Genomic DNA, 21,636 nt, shown 5'->3' with positions numbered 1-21,636 from the left:
AAATGAATCCTAAAGCTGTTGTAGTCTGACACAGACAACTGTGTATTCTCAACAAAACAATTTTCCAACTTCAACAGTCAGGCCTGTACAACAGTGTTGTTGTTGTCACTCAGGAGAATGTGATAGACTACCCTGCAGTGGACCGCCTTTGGTCAGCATTATTAGTCTTTTTCCCAAAACAAAGGGTAATAAATCCAGCCTCGTCCTAACCACTGGTTTGGAGATAATTCATGTTCTTTCTTGACCTCTCTGACACAGGCCCAACTTCACAAGTGACTAACTGGGAGTTGGGACTGTGTCCCAAATGGCAACTGGGAGTTGGGACTATAGAGCACTATAGAGAGAATAGGGTGTCATTTGGGACACACCAAGGGACTGCAGCCTACAGTTGGAATTGTGAGATGATTGGCCAGTTGAACCGAGTGCCAAAAGGAGTTTCCTCGTCTGGCTAATTGAACCAAAACAAACTGTCTTCTTTTGTTGTTTATTATATCATTTTTCTGTCTTTTTTACAACAAAACAGTTTGTCTCATCTAAAAATATATATGTGTTACTTTGTTAATTTGAATGTAAAGTGTGTTGATATGTTTAAATGCTCCTTAAGAGCTCTATTCAATCTGTATTGCTGAAGCATGCTGAAGCAATGCGGATTGATTAGAGCCCTAAATAAAGTTGCATTTGATTTGGTTTTATTTCTTCCAGTGCCCTTATGTCAAATATGTAAAATGAAATTGGCAAAGGCTTAATTAATAGTTCATTTGACGAGGTGCAAAGGCTTATATGCCATCCAAGAATGCAATATTTTCAGAATGGTCTAGGCCTATGTACTTCGTCATCCCAAGTGTTCATTTCTAAAACATAGATCAAGATAGCATCAGGAAAAAGGAACAATTTAAATGTCAACACAACTTGCAGATATAAGACTGAATATTGTTCTGTTAGTTAGCAATTTGAATGCTCCTGCTGGTCTCTGTGAAATGCAGTGGAGCTATATTACCACCTAGTGGCGTGTAGATATTCAGTAAGGTCTACATGTGGTTGTTTTTGTCTTGGTGTAGTACAGAGCTGTCCATCCCTCTTCCTGGAGATCTAGCATCCTGTAGGTTTTCAGTCCAACCCTAACCTAACATATCTGATTCAGCTAGCTAAGGTCTTGGTGAGCTGCTAATATGTAGAATCAGCTGTACTGAAAACCTGTAGGATGGTAGATCACCAGGAAGAGGTTTGGGCAGCCCTAGTGTAGGGAATCAGTGGTGTTACTTGGTACATTTAGCAGAAACTTTAATTCACAGTGATTTAAAGTCAACACATACTGTATTCCATGTTGGGTAACAGTTTAATGAATGGTACCAACATAAGGACTTCTTAACACATTCATAATCCATACATAACAATTTAAAAAGCAGTACAAGTCTAACCACAATTATTTTCAGACCCATAACCCTCACGCTAGTTTTATAAGCACTATGATCCAACCATTCAAGCTGTGACATTTGTTATGATAAAGTGGTCCATGTCAACAAATCTGTTTTGGTTTTTAGCCCTAAGAAAGGGTTTTAGTTTGAGGGAAGCTGATTACATTCTGCCTGATTTTCCCCATCAGACCTGGGATTTGAACTAGCGATCCCCTTCCATAAACCTGCATACTCATTGGGAACCCAGGACTGTCATTGACAAACTCTGTTCTTACAGATTCTCTTACTGGTTCAGTTCTAGAGAGAGCTCCGAACTATCCCTTCTGTGTTCCCCATCAGTACCAAAAACTCACTCGCTCGAGGTAGAAGTCTCCTTTAACCACAGATCCAGGATCAGATTATCAAACCGCAAATCCTAACTTTAACCATCAGGACGATTAAAGATAATATCTGACCCTGAACCAGCGCTCCGGCCTCTTCTAGCAGGTGGTGGTTATAGTGGCCCATGTATTTTTAGCCGTCCTCATGGGGGAACACAATGATATGCAAAGCCAGCATATCCGCCGCTGCTTCCATCTACTGTGAGCCTCATAGTCCCTTTGACCGTCTGAGAGACACTGGCTAGGGGAGGCAGGTGCAGGGGACATGAAAGTGCTGGGGGTCAAAGGGCGCAGGGAGTGTTGTGTTCAAAACACTGGGCTCTGTTGTGAAAATGGAATGGAGAGGGGGCTGTAGAGCTTAAGGGGGATGTATGTGTGTGTTAGTTAATTTATTTCCTATGAATATGTAACTTCCCAAGGTTGATTACACCAAAAGTCTTAAAGCTGCAAGCCATTCAACAGTAACTTATGAATAACACAACAAAAATCAAATTTATAACGTGACACTGTGTAGGTACATGTAACATGGATAGACAAATAAAGGTGGGAGCTTATTAGGCATGTGCATTCACACAATAAGTATTGAATATAAGTTTCACTCCATACATAAAAACAAAATACTGATACGTACATTTTTCACTTCTACTTTAAGAAATAAAAGCAACAAGATTAAAAAACAATTTTTCATAAAGGGTGAAATCAAGTAAGAGCACCAATTGTAACAAAATGCAAGATTTCCTGTTCAAACAAGTCTGGATTGCACGCTCTGCATTGAAATAGAATGCCAGGCCTGTCATGCTCATTCAATTTTCTTTGAATGAAGGGGTTTGTTTGGAACGTTCGGTGCCTTACCACATTGTTTCCTAAATGTTTGTGTGTAAACCAAAATGTAAAAGAATAACGATTAAATCTGCATTGATTCAGGATGTGGTAAACTCATATGAGCTTTGTCAATCCTTATATTACAATTAGCTGCATGCATATAGAATTGACCTTTAACCAGACACAATCACATGCATAAACAGAATGTTAGCAACTCTACAGTATTGAATTCCATGCCAGTGTCCTTATTGTGCTACGGATCACTCCTCATGGTTCAGAAAGTTGACAAGTCTTCCCGGTAGGGGTAAGGTGCTGATCTGCCTCAGTCTGTGGACTCCAACCCGATGTCGGATCTTCAGCCTGCACAACTGCAAAAGGCTCCGTGGGGGTACTGTTGAATAAAGGATTGGCATGCACAAGTATAGGTTCTCCATAAAATAATCTTTAGTTACAGTGTTATAAAAGCATATGGAAGAAGGAAAATCCTGTACTCACTAGGAAATGTCTTAGGGCAACATTGTCCTGTCGCAAAGCCACCTGCGCTGTAAACTATGTGAAATTATAGTCTGCAACGCAATTTATGTTGTGACTTTGTTCGAACAATTTCTGGGAGGGGGAACTTTAGAAAAATGTCACCCTTAGATGTCCTTTTTGACACATTTGAAGGTTGTTGCAAACTTGTGTAAATATATCTAACCTGTTTAGACAGTTGGACCCTGATGAAGAAGGTACTCACTCGATTTCTCCTTGATACAGGCCCAGGCCTCGTAGCTGTCCAGATGCTCAATGAGTCTTGAGCACAGCTTCACATTACCGACGTAGTCTAGAAGTGCATCTATGATGGGTCCTGCCCAATGACGTATTGAGGGACTGGAGATAATGTCACAGAACTGACAGTAGAGTAGAAAAAGGAATCTGTCACACCCTGATCTGTTTCACCTGTCTTTGTGCTTGTCTCCACCCCCTCCAGGTGTCGCCCATCTTCCTCATTATCCCCAGTGTATTTATACCTGTGTTTGTCTGTTGCCAGTTTGTTTTGTTTCATCAAGCCAACCAGCGTTTTTTCCCAATGCTCCTCTTTGTGTCTCTATTTTTCTAGCTTTCCAATTTTTTGACCATTCTGCCTGCCCTGACCCTGAGCCTGCCTGCTGTTCTGTACCTTTAGGACTCTGCTCTAGACTACTGACCTCTGCCAGCCCTTGACCTGTCGTTTGCCTGCCCTCCTGTTTTTGTATTAAACTTTTGTTACTTCGAAACTGTCTGCATCTGGGTCTTCTCCTGAGCCTTGACAGAATCAAGTAATGCTATACATAATGCATTTAGAAGCAATATGCCACAAGATGCCACAAACGTAACTGCAACTAAGTTATTTGAATTCTGTGGTAAAACTGCTCCCTAGTCTCTGGTTTTGAGGGGCCAGCGCAGTGGTTACCTTTACCATCAAATTTAAATTAACGAGTGGCCAACTTGATCTCACAACAAACACAGAATTCTAAGAGCCTGAGAATCGCTCATTCTCTGAATCTCAAAATGACAGAAATGTACATGCAAGGTGAGCAGGTTATGTTGAGGCATGCTGGTGAGTGGTTAGGGTAGGGTTCTACTTTGGCATGCAAACAAGTGGTTAAGGTAAGGGTTAGAAAACAAAACAGTAAAAAACTAAATATGCCTGGATTCAAACTATTGACATTCCAATGTCGACCACCCCCAACCAACCACCTAGCACGTAATTTCCTGTTCTAACTCTTGCCCAAACATATTTTCTCTCAAACCACAAAAGAACCATCTTTCTGCTAATCCCACCTACCTGCACACCTGGCTCCTCGTGGCAGAGACCCAGGTCATCCTTGTATACATTCCTCATCGGTGGGTGTGGTTTGGTGCCATGCTCACACTTGAAACAGGATAGGGCGTCACAGCCATTGTCCAAGAGGTACTTGAGCAGAGATAGATGCTTCATACAGAACATGACACTTGCCGGGAACGAGGTGGGGTGAGTTGGGATTTTAACATTGACGTCTGCCCTGTGCTCCACCAGTAAGCACACCATTTGGACACAACCCTGCTTCACAGCCACCAGTAGCGGGTTGAAGATGTCCAGGTTGGGGCTTGCGCCGGCCTCAAGAAGCATGGCGGCAGCATCAACGTTGCTGTTGGTGACTGCGAAATAGAGTGCAGTGGTTCGTCGATCCTGGTATATGGAAGAGCGGTCGGTGGACAGCTTGGCATTGACGTCGAAGTCTGCCTCGATCAGAACCTCCAGGGTGTTGTCTTTGTTGTGTTCGGCGGCAAGATGGAGGGGACTGATGCCACTGCGTCGCACTCTGGACTTGCTGGTGACTTGGATCAGTCTGGACACGATCCTGAATAGGAAAAGCATAGGGAATAGTTGACGGGATAGGAGATTAGCGAAGAGGTTCAAAGAATCCTAGTGTGGTTAGGTGACAATCTACAGCACATTCTGCTTTGTCTAACAATAACTTTTGGTTCACTACTTTAGGCACAGACCACATCTTCAACATAAATATGTTTGAGATATTTTAATGCAGGAAAAGGTTACAAGGTATGAATATGGAATGACGTCATGCAGGCTTCGAAATGAGGTTAGATGATTTTTAGGTGGTTGTGGAATGAAAAATTCTAGGTAGGCGTCATGAGAGGTGCTGTCGCATGATTGGAGGACGACTTTGGATGACTGAACGAGCATGACAGTTTTGGATGGTTCAGCATGGTTGAAGGATCTTGATAGACCGGATGGTGGAAGGATCTTGAACGTTCAGGATTGTTGAAGGAGCATGATAGTTCAAGATGGTTGATGGAGCTTGATGGTTCAGGGTGGTTGAAGGATCTTGATAGACCGGATGGTGGAAGGAACTTGAAGTTTCAGGATTGTTGAAGGAGCTTGATGGTTCAGGATGGTCGATGGAGCTTGATGGTTAAGGATGGTTGAAGGAGCTTTATGGTTCAGGTTGTTGGTTACTTGGTCATTAAAGGATAGGGAGGGAGAGATGAAGACAGTGTTGGGGTGGGAGTCCTGGTGGTCTCTGCTTCTCGGCCCAGAGTTAATCCCCAAAGAGGAAGGGTCAGGACTCCCGAGATGTCCGAGAACGTGAACATGTCAGAGGGCTTGATGGTTTGAATGGATGGATTGTAGTTCTGATGCTCTGAGTGTCCAGAGGTCAGGGGTAGATGAAATCGATGGTAAACGTCTGAGCTGAGATGGGAATCGAGGTGATGCAAAAAGAGGATGTGCAGTCCTCTTACAGCATTTGGTGGTAAAGATTATGGTGTGATCTTGAGCTCGGATCTTGTAGTTAGAAGTAATTACTGAGGAAGAATTGGGCTGCGGCCGATTTGGTGGTGGTGGAATGAATATCAGGCAGTGGAGGCGACAAGGTATGTCATCCCTCGTGAGGGTGGTGTCGTCGGGCAGTGGGGAACATGGTGGAGGTGGATGTACCAACAACACCACCACTCTTGGCAAGAAGGTGCAAAGCGTCTCCACTTCCTAAGGAGGCTGAAGAAATTTGACATGCCACCACAGGTCCTCTCCAAATACTACCACTGCACCATTTAGATCTCCCAGACAGATTGCATCACGGCCTGGTACGGGAATTGCTCAGTCCCCGACCGCAAGGCCCTCCAGTGGGTGGTGAAGTCTGCCCAGTACATCACTGGGACCGTACTCCCACCCATCTAGGATATCTACTAGAAATGGTTCCTGAGGAAGGCCAACAGCATTGTCAAGGACCCCACACACCTAGGTCACGAGCTGCTTACTCACTCACCGTTGGGCAGATGGTATTGGAGCATGACGTCTGATCCCAATAGACTGAGAGACAGTTTCTATCTACAAGCAATCAGACTGCTGAACACTTGAACTGGACTGACCACCTGCTCGGATTCTCCGCACCTTAGCACACATGCACTCACACACACATTCATGCTACACACACACACACACACACACACACACACACACACACACACACACACACACACACACACACACACACACACACACACACACACACACACAGCACAACTGCTGCTACAAGACTCTATTTATGATTGTTAAATACTGTACAATTTAAACACTTGCCCCCCCAATCCCACCTTCCCCAAAACACATGTAAATATTGGACTATAAATTGTGCCTTTCTGTATTACAGTATGTTTATTCTACTGAGCCATTTACTTTATGTTCCTATTCACTTTTTCTTATTTCTTATTATTGTTGCATTGTCGAGAAGGAACCTGAAGGTAAGAATTTTGTTTGATGGTGAATACCATGTGTATCCCGTACATACTGTAAACTAATAACACTTGAAACGTGAAATATGGTTGTCGTCCCAGTCAACAGGGGCAGCCATAGTCGACTAACCAGAGAGAGGGAGAAGTAGTTTAGTGGAAGATAAATGGGAAAAGGGAGAGAGCCAAGATAGCAAGAGAGAGCAAAAACGATCATGGTAGGATGGACGCCATGCCATTACATAAGGATGTTTAGTATTTAGTTGAAATGAGCATAATGCAACAATTTGATGCAAGCTAATGATATATGTGGCCTGCCCTCACCTGGACTGTGGTAAATCTGACCCTGACAATACTTTTTAATTAAATGAATTGCATAATAAAAGTGCCAACAGCAGCACTTTTATCCACAATCGGTGGTGGAAAATGTACCCAATTGTCAAAAAAAGTATTTGGTTTTAAATGTACTTAAGTATCAAAAGTCAATGTAATTGCTAAAATATACATATGTATCAAAAGTAAAAATCATTTAAAATTCCTTATATAAAGCAAACCTGACGGCACAATTATTATTGTATGTTTTTACATTTACAGATAGCCAGGGGCACACTCCAACACTCAGATATAATTTACAAACAAAGCATTTGTGTTTAGTGAGTCTGCCAGATCAGAGGCAGTAGGGGTGACCTGGGATAATCTCTTGATAAGTCCATGAATTGGACCATTGTATTGTCCTGCTAAGCTTTCAAAATTGAATTAGTACTTTTGGGTGTCAGCGAAAATGTAGGTGTAAAAAGTACATTATTTTATTTAGGAAAGTAGTGATGTTACGTCCGTCGTTGGAAGGAGACCAAGGTGCAGCGTGGTATGCGTACATTTGACTTTATTTTCAAATGACACCAAAAAACTTCAAAACACGAAACGAACGTAAAGCTCTGTAGCGCTAAACAGCAACTATACAAAGACAAGATCCCACAAACTAGGCTGGAAAACAGGCTGCCTAAGTATGATTCCCAATCAGAGACAACGATAGACAGCTGCCTCTGATTGGGAACCATACCCGGCCAACAAAGAAATAGAAAACTAGAATGCCCACCCAAATCACACCCTGACCTAACCAAATAGAGAAATAAAAAGGCTCTCTAAGGTCAGGGCATGACAAGTGGAGTAAAAGTTAAAGCTTTCAAAAGTATTAATAACAAAGTAAAGTACAGGTACCCCCAAAAACTACTTAAGTAGTCATTTGAATTATTGTTACTTTTTACACCACTGTCCACAATGACACAACATGAATGAAGGTAAAACGGAATTGAAGGGAGAATGCTTAGAACGATGAGATTCTTGCCTTAAACGGCACAATGTGACATCCAGAACATACAATGGTTATTCTGCTGTCCCTGTGGGAGAACCCTTTTTGGTTCCAGGTAGAATCCTTTTTCTACATGGCTCTACATGGAACCCAAATGTTTTTTTTCAAAGGGTTCACCCACAGTGACAGTCGAATAACCTTTTTGGAACCCTTTTTCCTGAGAGTGTAGCCTAGCAGCTGTATGGTGATTGAACTGTATGGTTTTTGATGCCAGCCCATAATATATAAAATAACTATGGAGTTAACACAGAGAATGTGGAACAGGGACTGCTTTGAGATTAATTACTGCACGCTTTCCCGAGATGAAAAAACCTCTCTCATCGTCACTCAATGCCTAGGTCTACCTTAACTGTACTCACATCCTACCATACCCTTGTCTGTACATTATGCCTTGAATCTATTCTTCCGCGACCAGAAATCTGCTCCTTTTACTCTCTGTTCCAAACGCACTAGACGGCCAGTTCTTATAGCCTTTAGCCGTACCCTTATCCTACTCCTACTCTGTTCCTCTGGTGATATAGAGGTTAACCCAGGCCCTGAAGCTCCCAGCATCACTCCCATTCCCCAGGAGCTCTCATTTTTAAAAACTTCTGTAACCGTAAAACACTTGGTTTCATGCATGTTAACATTAGAAGCCTCCTCCCTAAGTTTGTTTTATTCACTGCTTTAGCTGTGTCTGAATCCTTGCTTAGGAAGGCCACCAAATATCCTGACATTTCCATTCCTAACTATAACATTTTCCGACAAGATAGAACTGCCAAAGGGGGCGGAGTTGCAATCTACTGCAGAGATAGTCTGCAGAGTTCTGTCATACTATCCAGGTCTGTGCCAAAACCATTTGAGTGTCTACTTTTAAAAATCCACCTTTCCAAAAATAAGTCTCTCACCATTGCCGCTTATTATAGACCCCCTTCAGCCCCAAGCTGTGCCCTCGACACCACATGTGAATTGATCGCCCCCAATTTATCTTCAGAGTTCGTACTGTTAGGTGACCTAAACTGGGACATGCTTAACACCCCGGCCGTCCTACAATCTAAGATAGATGCCCTCAATCTCACACAAATGATCAAGGAACCTACCAGATACAACCCTAAATCCGTAACCATGGGCACCCTCTTAGATATCATCCTGACCAACTTGCCCTTCAAATACACTTCTGCTGTCTTCAACCAGGATCTCAGCGATCACTGCCTCATTGCCTGCATGCGTAATGGGTCCGCGGTCAAACAACCACCCCTCATCACTGTCAAACGCTCCCTAAAACACTTCAGCAAGCAGGCCTTTCTAATCAACCTGGCCCGGGTATCTTGGAAGGATATTGACCTCATCCCGTCAGTAGGGGATGCCTGGTTGCTCATCAAAAGTGCTTTCTTCGCCATCTTAAATAAGCATGCCCCATTCAAAAAAAATGTAAAAATAAGAACAGATATGGGCCTTGGTTCCCCCCAGACATGACTGCCATTGACAGGCACAAAAACATCCTGTGGCGTTCTGCATTAGCATCGAATAGCCCCCACGATATGCAACTTTTCAGGGAAGTCAGGAACCAATATACTTAGACAGTTAGGAAAGCTAAGGCTAGCTTTTTCAAACAGAAATTTCCATCCTGTAGCACCAATTCCAAAAAGTTTTCAGACGCTGTAAAGTCCATGGAGAATAAGACCACCTCCTCCCAGACTAGGAAAGACTGTCACCACCGATAAAACTACGATAATTGATCATTTCAACAAGCATTTTTCTACGGCTGGCTATGCTTTCCACCTGGCTACCCCTACCCCGGCCAACAGCTCTGCACCCCTTGCAGCAACTTGGCAAAGCCCCCCCCCGCTTCTCCTTCACCCAAATCCAGACAGCTGATGTTCTGAAAGAACTGCAAAATCTGGATCCCTACAAATCAGCTGGGCTAGACAATCTGGACCCTCTCTTTCTAATATTATCTGCTGAAATTGTTGCAACCCCTATTATTAGCCTATTCAACCTTTCTTTTGTATATCGTCTGAGATCCCCAAAGATTGGAAAGCTGCAGTGGTCATCTCCCTCTTCCAAGGGGGAGACACTCTAGACCCAAACTTCTATAGACCTATATCCATCCTGCCCTGCCTTTCTAAAATCTTTGAAAGCCAAGTTAACAAACAGATCACCGACCATTTTGAATCCCACCGTACCTTCTCCGCTATGCAATCGGGTTTCTGAGCTGGTCATGGGCACTCCTCAACCACGCTCAAGGTCCTAAACGATATCATAACCGCCATCGATGAAAGAAAGTACTGTGCAGCCGTCTTCATCGACCTGGCCAAGGCTTTCGACTCTGTCAATCACCACACTCAATAGCCTTGGCTTCTCAAATGACTGCCTCGCCTGGTTCACCAACTACTTCTCAGACTGAGTTCAGTGTGTCAAATCGGAGGGCCTATTGTCCGGACCTCTTGCAGTCTCTATGGGGTGCCACAGGGTTCAATTCTCGGGCTGACTCTTTTCTCTGTACGTATCAATGATGTCGCTCTTGCTGCTTGTGATTCTCTGATCCAGCTCTACTCTACCAGTATGCATCTGGCCCTTCTATGGACACTGTGCTAACAAACCTCCAAACGAGCTTCAACGCCATACTGGTAGAGTAGAGCCTTTTAAATCCTAGCATCACTACTCTGGACGGTTCTGACTTAGAATATGTGGACAACTACAAATACCTAGGTGTCTGGTTAGACTGCAAACTCTCCTTCCAGACTCACATTAAGCATCTCCAATCCAAAATTGAATCTAGAATCGGTATCCTATTTCGCAACAAAGCATCCTTCACTCATGCTGCCAAACATACCCTCCTAAAACGGACTATCCTACCGATCCTTGACTTCGGCAATGTCATTTACAAAATAGCCTCCAATACAATACTCTAAATAGCCTCCAATACTCTAAATAGCCTCCAATACTCTACTCAGCAAACTGGATGTAGTCTATCACAATGCCATCCGTTTTGTCACCCATATGCTACCCACCACTGCGACCTGTATTCTCTCGTTGGCTGGCCCTCGCTACATCTCCGTCACCAGACCCACTGGCTCCAGGTCATCTATAAGTCTTTGCTAGGTAAAGCCCCGTCTTATCTCAGCTCACTGGTCACCATAGCAACACCCACTTGCAGCACGCGCTCCAGCAGGTATATTTCACTCGTCATCCCCAAAGCCAACACTTAATTTGGCCGCCTTTCCTTCCAGTTTTCTGCTGTCAATGACTGGAACGAATTGCAAAAATCACTGAAGCTGGAGTCATATCTCCCTCTCTAACTTTAAGCATTAGCTGTCAGGGCAGCTTACCGATCACTGTACCTGTACACAGCCAATCTGTAAATAGCACACCCAACTATCTCATCCTCATATTGTTACTTATCCCCTTACTCTTTTGCACCCCAGTATCTCTACTTGCACATCATCATCTGCACATCTATCACTCCAGTGTTAATGCTAAATTGTAATTATTTTTGCCTTTGTGGCCTATTTATTGCCTTTCCTCCCTACTCTTCTACATTTGCACACGCTGTACATATATTTTTCTATTTTGTTATTGACTGTATGTTTGTTTATGTGTAACGCTGTGTTGATGTTTTTGTCGCACTGCTTTGCTTTGTCTTGGCCAGGTCGTAGTTGTAAATGAGAACTTGTTCTCAACCTGGTTAAATAAAGGTGAAATAAAAATAAATATATAAAAATGAATATATAAATGAATTGCCGGGACTTGTATGCTGTTTTCAGAAAAGTTTCACTCGTCCACCGAGGAGTGTGGCTTGCATGATGCCGGGAGATGCTCTTTTGTGTTTGTTGAAGCAGGGCCGTGGAGGTGTCGGTAGGTAGATGTGCTCGTAGGTAGATGTGCTCGGGGGAAGCGCGGTCTTGAGAATGGGCTGCATACACCCTGGTTGAGGCATGTTGGAGTCGAAGAGTAAATGTCAAAAAGGCTGGTAGCTTGCTGGTCCGTGAAATGAGAGGATAAAGAGCCTGACGGTAGCAAACGAACCAAAATAAAACTCTAAAGCATGAATGCCAAGAGCCAGCTGATTTCAATCACGGGGTTGTGAGACAAACAGAGAAGACTTGACAGGAGCAAGTTCGAAATGCAACGAAAGATTACGATAACAGGAACAGAATAGGGTGAGTATATACAAAGAAGAAGAGGTGAGCGAGAGGGATATCTCAACCCAAAATATGTCTTCTCCAGTACGATATGTTTTTTTTCCATTTAAACAAGTTTTTGTATAGATGTCCATGAGAGTGTCGAATTTAGTTAACATAAAATGTAATGGCTGATTTGCTACGTTTGGCTTACCCCCAAGCCATAAGACTGCTGAACAATGAATCAAATAGCCACCGTACTATTACATTTGTTTTGTACACTGCTGCTACTCGCTGTTTATTATTTATGCATAGTCACTTCACCCCTACCTACATGTAAAAATGACCTCACGGTACCCCCTGTATATTGCCTCGTTATTGTTATGTTATTGTGTTACTTTTTATAATTTTTTACTTTAGTTTATTTAGTAAATATTTTCTTAGCTCTTCTTGAACTGCACTGTTAGTTATCGGCTTGTAAGTAAGCATTTTACGGTAAGGTCTACACCTTGTATTCGGCGCATGTGACAAATCAAGTTTGATTTGATTTGAACGAATATAAGTTTTGTAATGTTTTGGTTGTTACTATGTTAAGAAGTGCATTAGCTTACAAGTACGAGTATACTGATATAAGTAGGAAACGTGACATCGCTCCAACTTTGAGAAATAACACTTTATATGAGAATTGTGCCTGGTCGTCACTAGTCATAAAGTCATAAACCTGACCTGATTCTACAATTTCTGTGATTTCTAAACCTAACCCTAACTACACTGCAAACCTTATGCCTAACCCTAACCTTAAATTAAAACCAAAAAGCAAATTTTTGTTTTCATACATTTTTAGGATATAGTCCATTTTGACTTTGTTGCTGTGGTAACTAGTGGAAACCATAGTGCCTGTTGTTCCCACTTGACCTTGCCTCCCGACTGCCTTCCATTTTTGAAGACATTTATTTTCATTGTTAGAGCGGCCACTAGATTATCTGGTTATATAATGGGTAAACTGTGGTATATATATACAGCCATTGATTGTCGAGAGGGGAGGAGATGTAAATGTTTCAAAGTGTGGTCTTTCCTCACAAACGTTAGTGACGTTACACATAACACCATAAAGTGAAAATGGAGACCAGAATAGATACCTTTACTCCCACAAAATCTTTGAATGAAGATTTCATTGTCATCAAATCCATTCATATTGTCGTAACAATGTAGTTATTGTATGAGAATGTATGATATTTCCACCTACTCATCATATCCACGTTGGGCAGCGATATGAATGGGCAGAAGTCCAGCTTTGGTGGGTTTGTTGGCATCTGCTTTCTGAGACAGCAGGAGCTCCACGATCTCCCCATGTCCATTCTTACAGGCTTCATAGAGCGGTGTTGCCCCATCGTTCGCCTGGCTGTTAACGTCTGCACCTGTATCATCAAAGGGCCCACACAGATGTTTTACACGAGACAAATGTCACTAGGAACTTTCTTTAGCATTTAGGATGTACGACTTCAGTGGCATGCCGTTCGGTTTAATTAACACAATCACGTTGTCTTGCGGGAGAAAAAAACACTTAGAAAAATATAATAAATTCAACCTGGAATGTGATAGGAATCACATATCTAATAAAGCTGATGACAAAAGCTTTTATCTGCACTTAAGCCAATCAACGCACAAATCAACGCCCAAGCCAGCATACTGGTTACCATTGGTGATGAGGAAGTTCAGGACTTCAGCATGTCCAGTCTGGGCTGCAGCGAACAGGGGAGTGATACCATACATGTTGACTGGACTGAGCTTGGCCCCCGCCCTCATCAGCAGCACACATATCTCCATGTTGTTGCGGATCACAGCCTCGTGGAGGGCGGTCCAGCCCTGAATACAATGCTTGTTCACCCCGGCCCCGAAGCCCAAAAGCATTGCCACCATCTCAACATTCTCTCCCTCGCAAGCTTTGAACGGGACATATGGATGGATTGTTAGAGAGAGGGAGAGAAACAGTGAACACATGTTTTGTTGAATATAGCCCGATCATCCTATGGCTAGAAATCTGAATGTTAAAAAACTAAATGAGCTAGATTGATGCTGTCTTAATATGGACACTGTAAGATTTGGTTATGTGACAAAATAACTTCACATTACCCAAACTTGCAACCATTGTCTCAAAGAATGGCATGCGGGTGTCCTTTATGCATAGGTATGTACCTTTATATAGAGGGGTTTCCCTGTCCTTGTCAGTGATGACGGGGTTAGCTCCTTTCTCCAGCAGGCACTGGACACAGGACAAATGTTCAGCCACCACAGCTAGGAAGAGAGGAGTCTGGTCCTTCATTGTGCGCCTGTTAATCACCTCAGGGTGGGCTGTATTTAATGACAGGACAGGATTAGTAGTTGTGTGAGCAAGTGTGATCATAATGACGTTTAAAATGTTGGGTGTTTAAGAATCACATGGCATTTAGATATTTAGACGTTGCAGAATTGAGAAGATACTGTGAAATCAGACAGTGTCAAGTCAAAAACCTGGCATGGAACTTGATTAGCACAGTAAACCTTCATACATTATTGCTAGCCTATCCCTCATGGGTATTCAGCAAGAAGTCATTTTGAAATTAATGCAGTAAGTATTGTGAGTTGAAAGGTCTCTTTCAACACTAGTGCAAATTTATTTACATTCAATGCCTGGTTGAAGGGGACTAATAACAGATGCAACAGGAATTCCAAAAACAGTTTTAATATTTAATAGGGTGTTATGGAATGGGGATTGGCACAATCCCAAAACTTTGTGGCTCACCTTCCAGTAAGATATCAAGGCATTCCTTCTTCCCATGGGTTGCGGCCTCGTGCAGAGGCAGCCACCCCAACTTATTCCTCTCCGTCAGGTTTCTCCCAGTCTTCACCATCTCCGTCAGTGCACCCACAGCACCACCCTTAATGGCTTTGACGACCGGGTCGACCAGCCTCAAAGAGAATAGAGAAAATTAAGTGCAGGTTCTCTACTTGAGTTGTATTCAATAACAAGTGATGCAGAGAATAGAACATAGACATTTGCACAGCACACAGACAAACACTTTCACACTCATAGAAAAGCCAAGTACCTAATCTGGCTAATTTTGTTCAGTTCAGTTTTTTCAGTTCACAGACGATTGACCGTCAACATTGATTTGACAATTGTTACTCCCTTGCTGATGTGGGGCTGGGTATTCAAGAGGAGTTAAGTGCTATGGTAGCTATGACACTTTCAGTTAAAACCTGTTTGGGACAGGGGGCAGCACGTTCACGTTCAGATGAAAAGCGTGCCCAGAGTAAACTGCCTGCTACTCAGGCCCCTAAGCTAATATATGCATATTGTTAGATTTGGATAGAAAACACTCTGACGTTTCTAAAACTGTTTGAATGATGTCTGTCAGTATAACAGAACTCATATGGCAGATGAAAACCTGAGAAATATCCAACCAGGAAGTGGGAAATCTGAGGATTGTAGTTTTTCAACTCATTGCCTATCGAATATACAGTGTCTATGTGGTCATATTGCACTTCCTAAGGCTTCCACTAGATGTCAACAGTCTTTAGAACATTGTTTCAGGATTCTACTATGAAGGGGGAGAGAATGAGAGCTGTTTCAACCAGAGGTCTGGCAGAAGGCCATGAGCTGACCGTGCGCCCGTGAGAGCGACCTGCGTTCCGTTGCATTTCTAAAGACAAAGGAATTCTCCGGTTGGAACATAATTGAAGATTTATGTTAAAAACATCCTAAAGATTGATTCTATACATCGTTTGACATGTTTCTACGAACTGTAATAGAACTGTAAGAAACATTTGTTGTGGAACTGGGATTCCTGGGAGTGCATTCTGATGAAGATCATCAATGGTAAGTGAATATTTATAACGCTATTTCTGACTTTTACTGACTCCACAACATGGCGGGTATCTGTATGGCTTGTTTTTGTGTCTGAGCGCCGTACTCAGATTATAGCATGGTTTGCTTTTTCCGTAAAGCTTTTTTAAAATCTGATACAGCGGTTGCATTAAGGAGAAGTATATCTATAATTCTGTGCATAACACTTGTATATTTTATCAAAGTGTATGATGAGTATTTCTGTAAATTGATGTGGCTCTCTGCAAATTCGCCGGATGTTTTCGAGGCACAGCATTACTGGAAATAACGCGCCAATGTAAACTGAGATTTTTGGATATAAATATGAACTTTATCAAACACAACATACATGTATTGTGTAACATGAAGTCCTATGATGTCATCTGATGAAGATCATCAAAGTTTAGTGATTCATTTTATCTCTATTTCTGCTTTCCCCCCCCCCTCTCTTTGGCTGGAAAATGGCTGTAAGTGTTTTTGTGACTTGGCTCGGACCTAACATAATCATATGGTGTGCTTTCGCTGTAAAGCCTTTTTGAAATCGGACACGATGGGTAGATTAACAAGAAGTTAAGATTGAATTTGGTGTATTGCACTTGTGAATGTATGAAAGTTAAATATTTCCCCCAAATATTTTTGAATTTGGCGCTCTGCCTTTTCAGCGGATGTTGTCGAGGTAGTTTTAACAGATCCATGGTTAGGTGATTACTCCTTTATGGTGTACTTAAAATACTGTAAAATGGGAACATACTATAGTAAGGTTGAGGCATACTCACTCTTCAGGCTCAGCAGTGAAATACATAGACCCATCATAGCGTCTCCATGCCACACAGCGCTTCCCCTCATTGCTGGTGAAGGTGTAGCTTCTGGTTGCATCTGATGAAGGCACGTTCTGTAGATAGTCGACTTTCATTCTTTCCTATCGTAATGAAACCAAATTAAAACATCAGTATTAAAACTTCTTTTGGGGGGGTTAGGCATTCACTTTGTGAATGACCAATGACAGAAACCCAACAAATATCAAAGTATTAGCGCCGGCACCCCGTGAGTGGGTTAGCATTGGTTCAGTCCATTAGTACGTCCAACAGTCAATGTCAAATTCAAACCTAGGACAACAGCAAATCTTGTATGCTAACCACCTCAGAAGATAAACATGACCTATTCAACATGGTTAGTAGATTGATACCTTTGAAATATTACACCTTGAAGGACATGTACTTGCCAGTCAATTGGACTGCCACCTTAGCATGATCCCAATGACTTACAACACAACCTCTAATATCCCCACAAAGACCCGGCTCGGACTCAAGTGCACTGCACAAAGTAAGCTTAGTTGAGTTAATTAGCAATTAAGCGAAACGCTGATTTGATCATTTTTGAATGGCTGCCAAGAGCCTAATCCTATGCACCTGGTAGATGGTCTCTAACACACATATATGCGTGCGTGCACACACACACTTCCTCTCTCCTTCTCTTACACACACACACATGCATCACAACCTTCAGTGAAGACACAGGAGATGCTTGACTCTCCAACCTTCTGGTGATAGAATTAGGGCCCAGGCAACAGGAAAACAAAAGAACAAGAACACCGCGACAAGACAGAAGGTCAACAACAACCTCCTCAAGTATCTTAAAGCAGCCTCATCATCGACTCCGTGGAACAATCAAGCCATGTATAGGCATGTATAGTAAAGATAGTATCACACAGGCATGTATAGTAAAGATAGTATCACACAGGCATGTATTGTAAAGATAGTAATACACAGGTATGTATTGTAAAGATAGTAACACACAGGTATGTATTGTAAAGATAGTAACACACAGGTATGTATTGTAAAGTTAGTAACACACTGGTATGTATAGTAAAGATAGTAACACACAGGCATGTATAGTAAAGATAGTATCACACAGGTATGTATTGTAAAGATAGTAACACACAGGCATGTATAGTAGAGATAGTATCACACAGGCATGTATTGTAAAGATAGTAACACACAGGTATGTATTGTAAAGATAGTAACACACAGGTATGTATTGTAAAGATAGTAACACACAGGTATGTATAGTAAAGATAATATCACACAGGCATGTATTGTAAAGATAGTAACACACAGGTATGTATTGTAAAGATAGTAACACACAGGTATGTATAGTAAAGATAATATCACACAGGCATGTATTGTAAAGATAGTATCACACAGGCATGTATTGTAAAGATAGTAACACACAGGTATGTATAGTAAAGATAATATCACACAGGCATGTGTTGTAAAGATAGTAACACACAGGTATGTATTGTAAAGATAGTAACACACGGGTATGTATTGTAAAGATAGTAACACACAGGTATGTATTGTAAAGATAGTAACAGACAGGTATGTATTGTAAAGATAGTAACAGACAGGGATGTATTGTAAAGATAGTAACACACAGGGATGTATTGTAAAGATAGTAACACACAGGTATGTATTGTAACACACAGGTATGTATTGTAAAGATAGTAACACGCAGGTATATATTGTAAAGATAGTAACACACAGGTATGTATTGTAAAGATAGTAACACGCAGGTATGTTTAGTAAAGATAGTAACACACAGGTGTGTAAAGATAGTAACACACAGGCATGTATAGTAAAGATAGTAACACACAGGCATGTATAGTAAAGATAGTAACACACAGACATGTATAGTAAAGATAGTAACACGCAGGTATGTTTAGTAAAGATAGTAACACACAGGTGTGTAAAGATAGTAACACACAGGCATGTATAGTAAAGATAGTAACACACAGGCATGTATTGTAAAGATAGTAACACACAGACATGTATAGTAAAGATAGTAACACACAGGTATGTATAGTAAAGATAGTAACACACAGGCATGTATTGTAAAGATAGTATCACACAGGCATGTATTGTAAAGATACTAACACACAGGTATGTATTGTGAAGATAGTATCACACAGGTATGTATTGTGAAGATAGTAACACACAGGTATGTATTGTAAAGATAGTAACACACAGGGTGTGTCACCCATCTGGGTGTGCGTAATAATTCCTCATTTCAAAATTGTACTAGACAACTATATGCTAACGCTTGACACGACTGATGCTGTGAGTGAAATAAAAGCTTTGCTCAACGAAGGAGCATGGTTGTATTATCAACCCATAAAATTCTACTGTGTGGAAAAAAAAATAGTGTGATTTACCATATAATCTCCTTCAGGTAATGGTTTCTAAATAGTTTGACCTTTCATGGTTTCTCAAACTGTTTTTACCTGATCACTTGAAGGAGAATGGGGGAAAAGGTGCAGTGCAACAAATAACAAGAATCATACGAGGTAGGAAGAAAATATATAACACTCTAATTGAGGCATCATCATATACGTATTATATGATATATGTATTATATGATATGATTTATATGTTCAGTTATGTGAATGCAATTATAGGAATTTTTGATAGTTCGACCACATTTGCAATGAAATTGTTATCTCTACATTCACATTTAGCGCAGCATAATAAAGATTGCACCAAACAATCCAGAATGTGAAATGACAGATATGTGTTGCACTCAACTCAAGTAAAACCAAACAACAGCAATGTCACATAAATCCACATCTATTGTGTGTTATCATCTGTAAAATTCACTGGAGAGAATCACAGAGGAGCATTTAAAAACAATATATCAAAATGCATGTATATAAAATGTCTGCTTCCTAACTTACCGTTATGATTTGCTCTTACTTAGTTGAAATGAGCTGTGAGCTAGTAAAGACAGAGTCAGAGGATCCAAATAAATACTAAATTATGTGGCGTTCCTCAGTTCAGACAGAGTAGACCACTGTGCTGGAAGTGGAACCAGACTCCCATATCTTACAGTATATGTACTGGATGGATCACATGTGATGGATTATGCAGAAAAGGTGGGCTGTTCATCTGTCAATCAACAGTTGATTATTAGTTTCCTTTACCTTGACAGGTTTTGTAATTACATACCGTACTAAGTTTATAATGCCGAACAATGTAGTTCTCAATCATTGATATAGAATGGATTGCTTCTCAGATGTGTTTCAAGACTAGAACGTCTGCCACTACCATATACATTTTTAATCTAATCTAATGATTGATCATAATCGAATTTGACAAACATGCCAAGATAAAATGTAGATGTACACAATGTAGATTATTATTTTTGAAACAATGTGGGCCATCATAACATGGACAGTACATTGCATGAGTAATGCACTTGATTGGGTTGTGTGGTATAGCCATGCTACAGTCTAACAATATAACTACAGTAAAAAAAAAAAAAGGTGGTGTGAAGTGTGTTGTTTTACAGGGTCAGCCATAGTAGTTTGGCGCTCTGTAAAGTTATTTGGCGCCCTCATGAGGAGTTTGTCTGAAGTGAAGTGCAAGCACGCACACATTCTAATCAACAATTATTACTTATCCAGGAATGCTGGACACATAAAAGTGGAAACACATAAACATGGAAACTATGTAATTATTACACATCCTTTTGGACCATTAAATTACTGGACAAATGGACTATTGCATGATTGATGATCACTCATACCCATATTTAAGGAAAACCCATAGAAAAAGTTTATCTCCCCACCCCACCAAAAAATACTTGATTGTTTCCGTGATCAGAAATACATGGAAGTCACCTTCCAGGGGAATATACCCTATTATCAGAAGAAATTCCACAGTGATCATAAAAAAATACTGTAAATATTGCAATTGAAATCTATTTTGGTAAATCAACAATATTTATCAAATGACATCTACTGTTTTGCTCTCACCATCTGATATGAAAGATTAACTAATTTGCATAGGCTGAGAATGAATAGAACTGATTAACTTGACAAACTGATTAATGAACAATCACCTACTATGAACTGAGCAAAGACTCTATTATGAATGATTGAGGTATAGTGCTTGCTATACACTTCGCCCTGAAGCGAGGGAGGGTCGGACCGGTACCATCCATCGCAACAATCTCCGCCCATGTCATGCTGAAATAGAACATCTGCCAGCTGAACCAGTGGAGCCCCATCAGGTTGCAATGAGACAGCATCACTGTCCTTCAGGAACAGGTACAGGTAACTGCCAAAATAAAGGAAACGCCAGCATAAAGTGTCCTAATAAGGCGTTGGGCCACCACAATCCAGAACAGCTTCAATGCACCTTGGCATATCTACAAGTGTCTGGAGTTCTATTGGAGGGATGGACACCTTTCTTCCACAAGAAATTCCATAATTTGGTGTTTTGTTGATGGTGATGGAAAATGCAATGTCTCAGGCGCCGCCGCTCAAGAATATCCCATAAATGTTCAATTGGGTTGACTTCCGGTGACTCAGATGGCCATGGCATATAGTTTACATCATTTTCCTGCTCATCAAACCATTCAGTGACCACTCGTG

At 41.4% G+C, this 21,636-nt stretch overlaps 1 protein-coding gene across 1 annotated transcript; it reads right to left on the bottom strand.

The window, feature by feature from the left end:
- Positions 1-1,233: 1,233 nt before the first annotated feature.
- Positions 1,234-20,048, bottom strand: LOC112250440 (ankyrin repeat and SOCS box protein 2-like). The gene is made up of 10 exons (XM_024420588.1): positions 19,936-20,048; positions 17,706-17,745; positions 16,982-17,124; positions 15,123-15,289; positions 14,537-14,692; positions 14,038-14,283; positions 13,587-13,758; positions 4,425-4,980; positions 3,354-3,507; positions 1,234-3,008 (listed from the first exon to the last, which is right to left on the bottom strand). The coding sequence occupies exons 3-10, from the start codon at positions 17,116-17,118 to the stop codon at positions 2,878-2,880; spliced, it is 1,719 nt and encodes a 572-aa protein (XP_024276356.1). The 5' UTR covers positions 17,119-17,124; positions 17,706-17,745; positions 19,936-20,048; the 3' UTR covers positions 1,234-2,877.
- Positions 20,049-21,636: the final 1,588 nt, after the last annotated feature.

The sequence above is a fragment of the Oncorhynchus tshawytscha genome, linkage group LG05 (assembly GCF_018296145.1).
Source record: "Oncorhynchus tshawytscha isolate Ot180627B linkage group LG05, Otsh_v2.0, whole genome shotgun sequence".
In the NCBI taxonomy this organism is placed as follows: Eukaryota; Metazoa; Chordata; class Actinopteri; order Salmoniformes; family Salmonidae; genus Oncorhynchus; species Oncorhynchus tshawytscha.
This window is presented reverse-complemented; position numbering and strand designations above follow the sequence as displayed.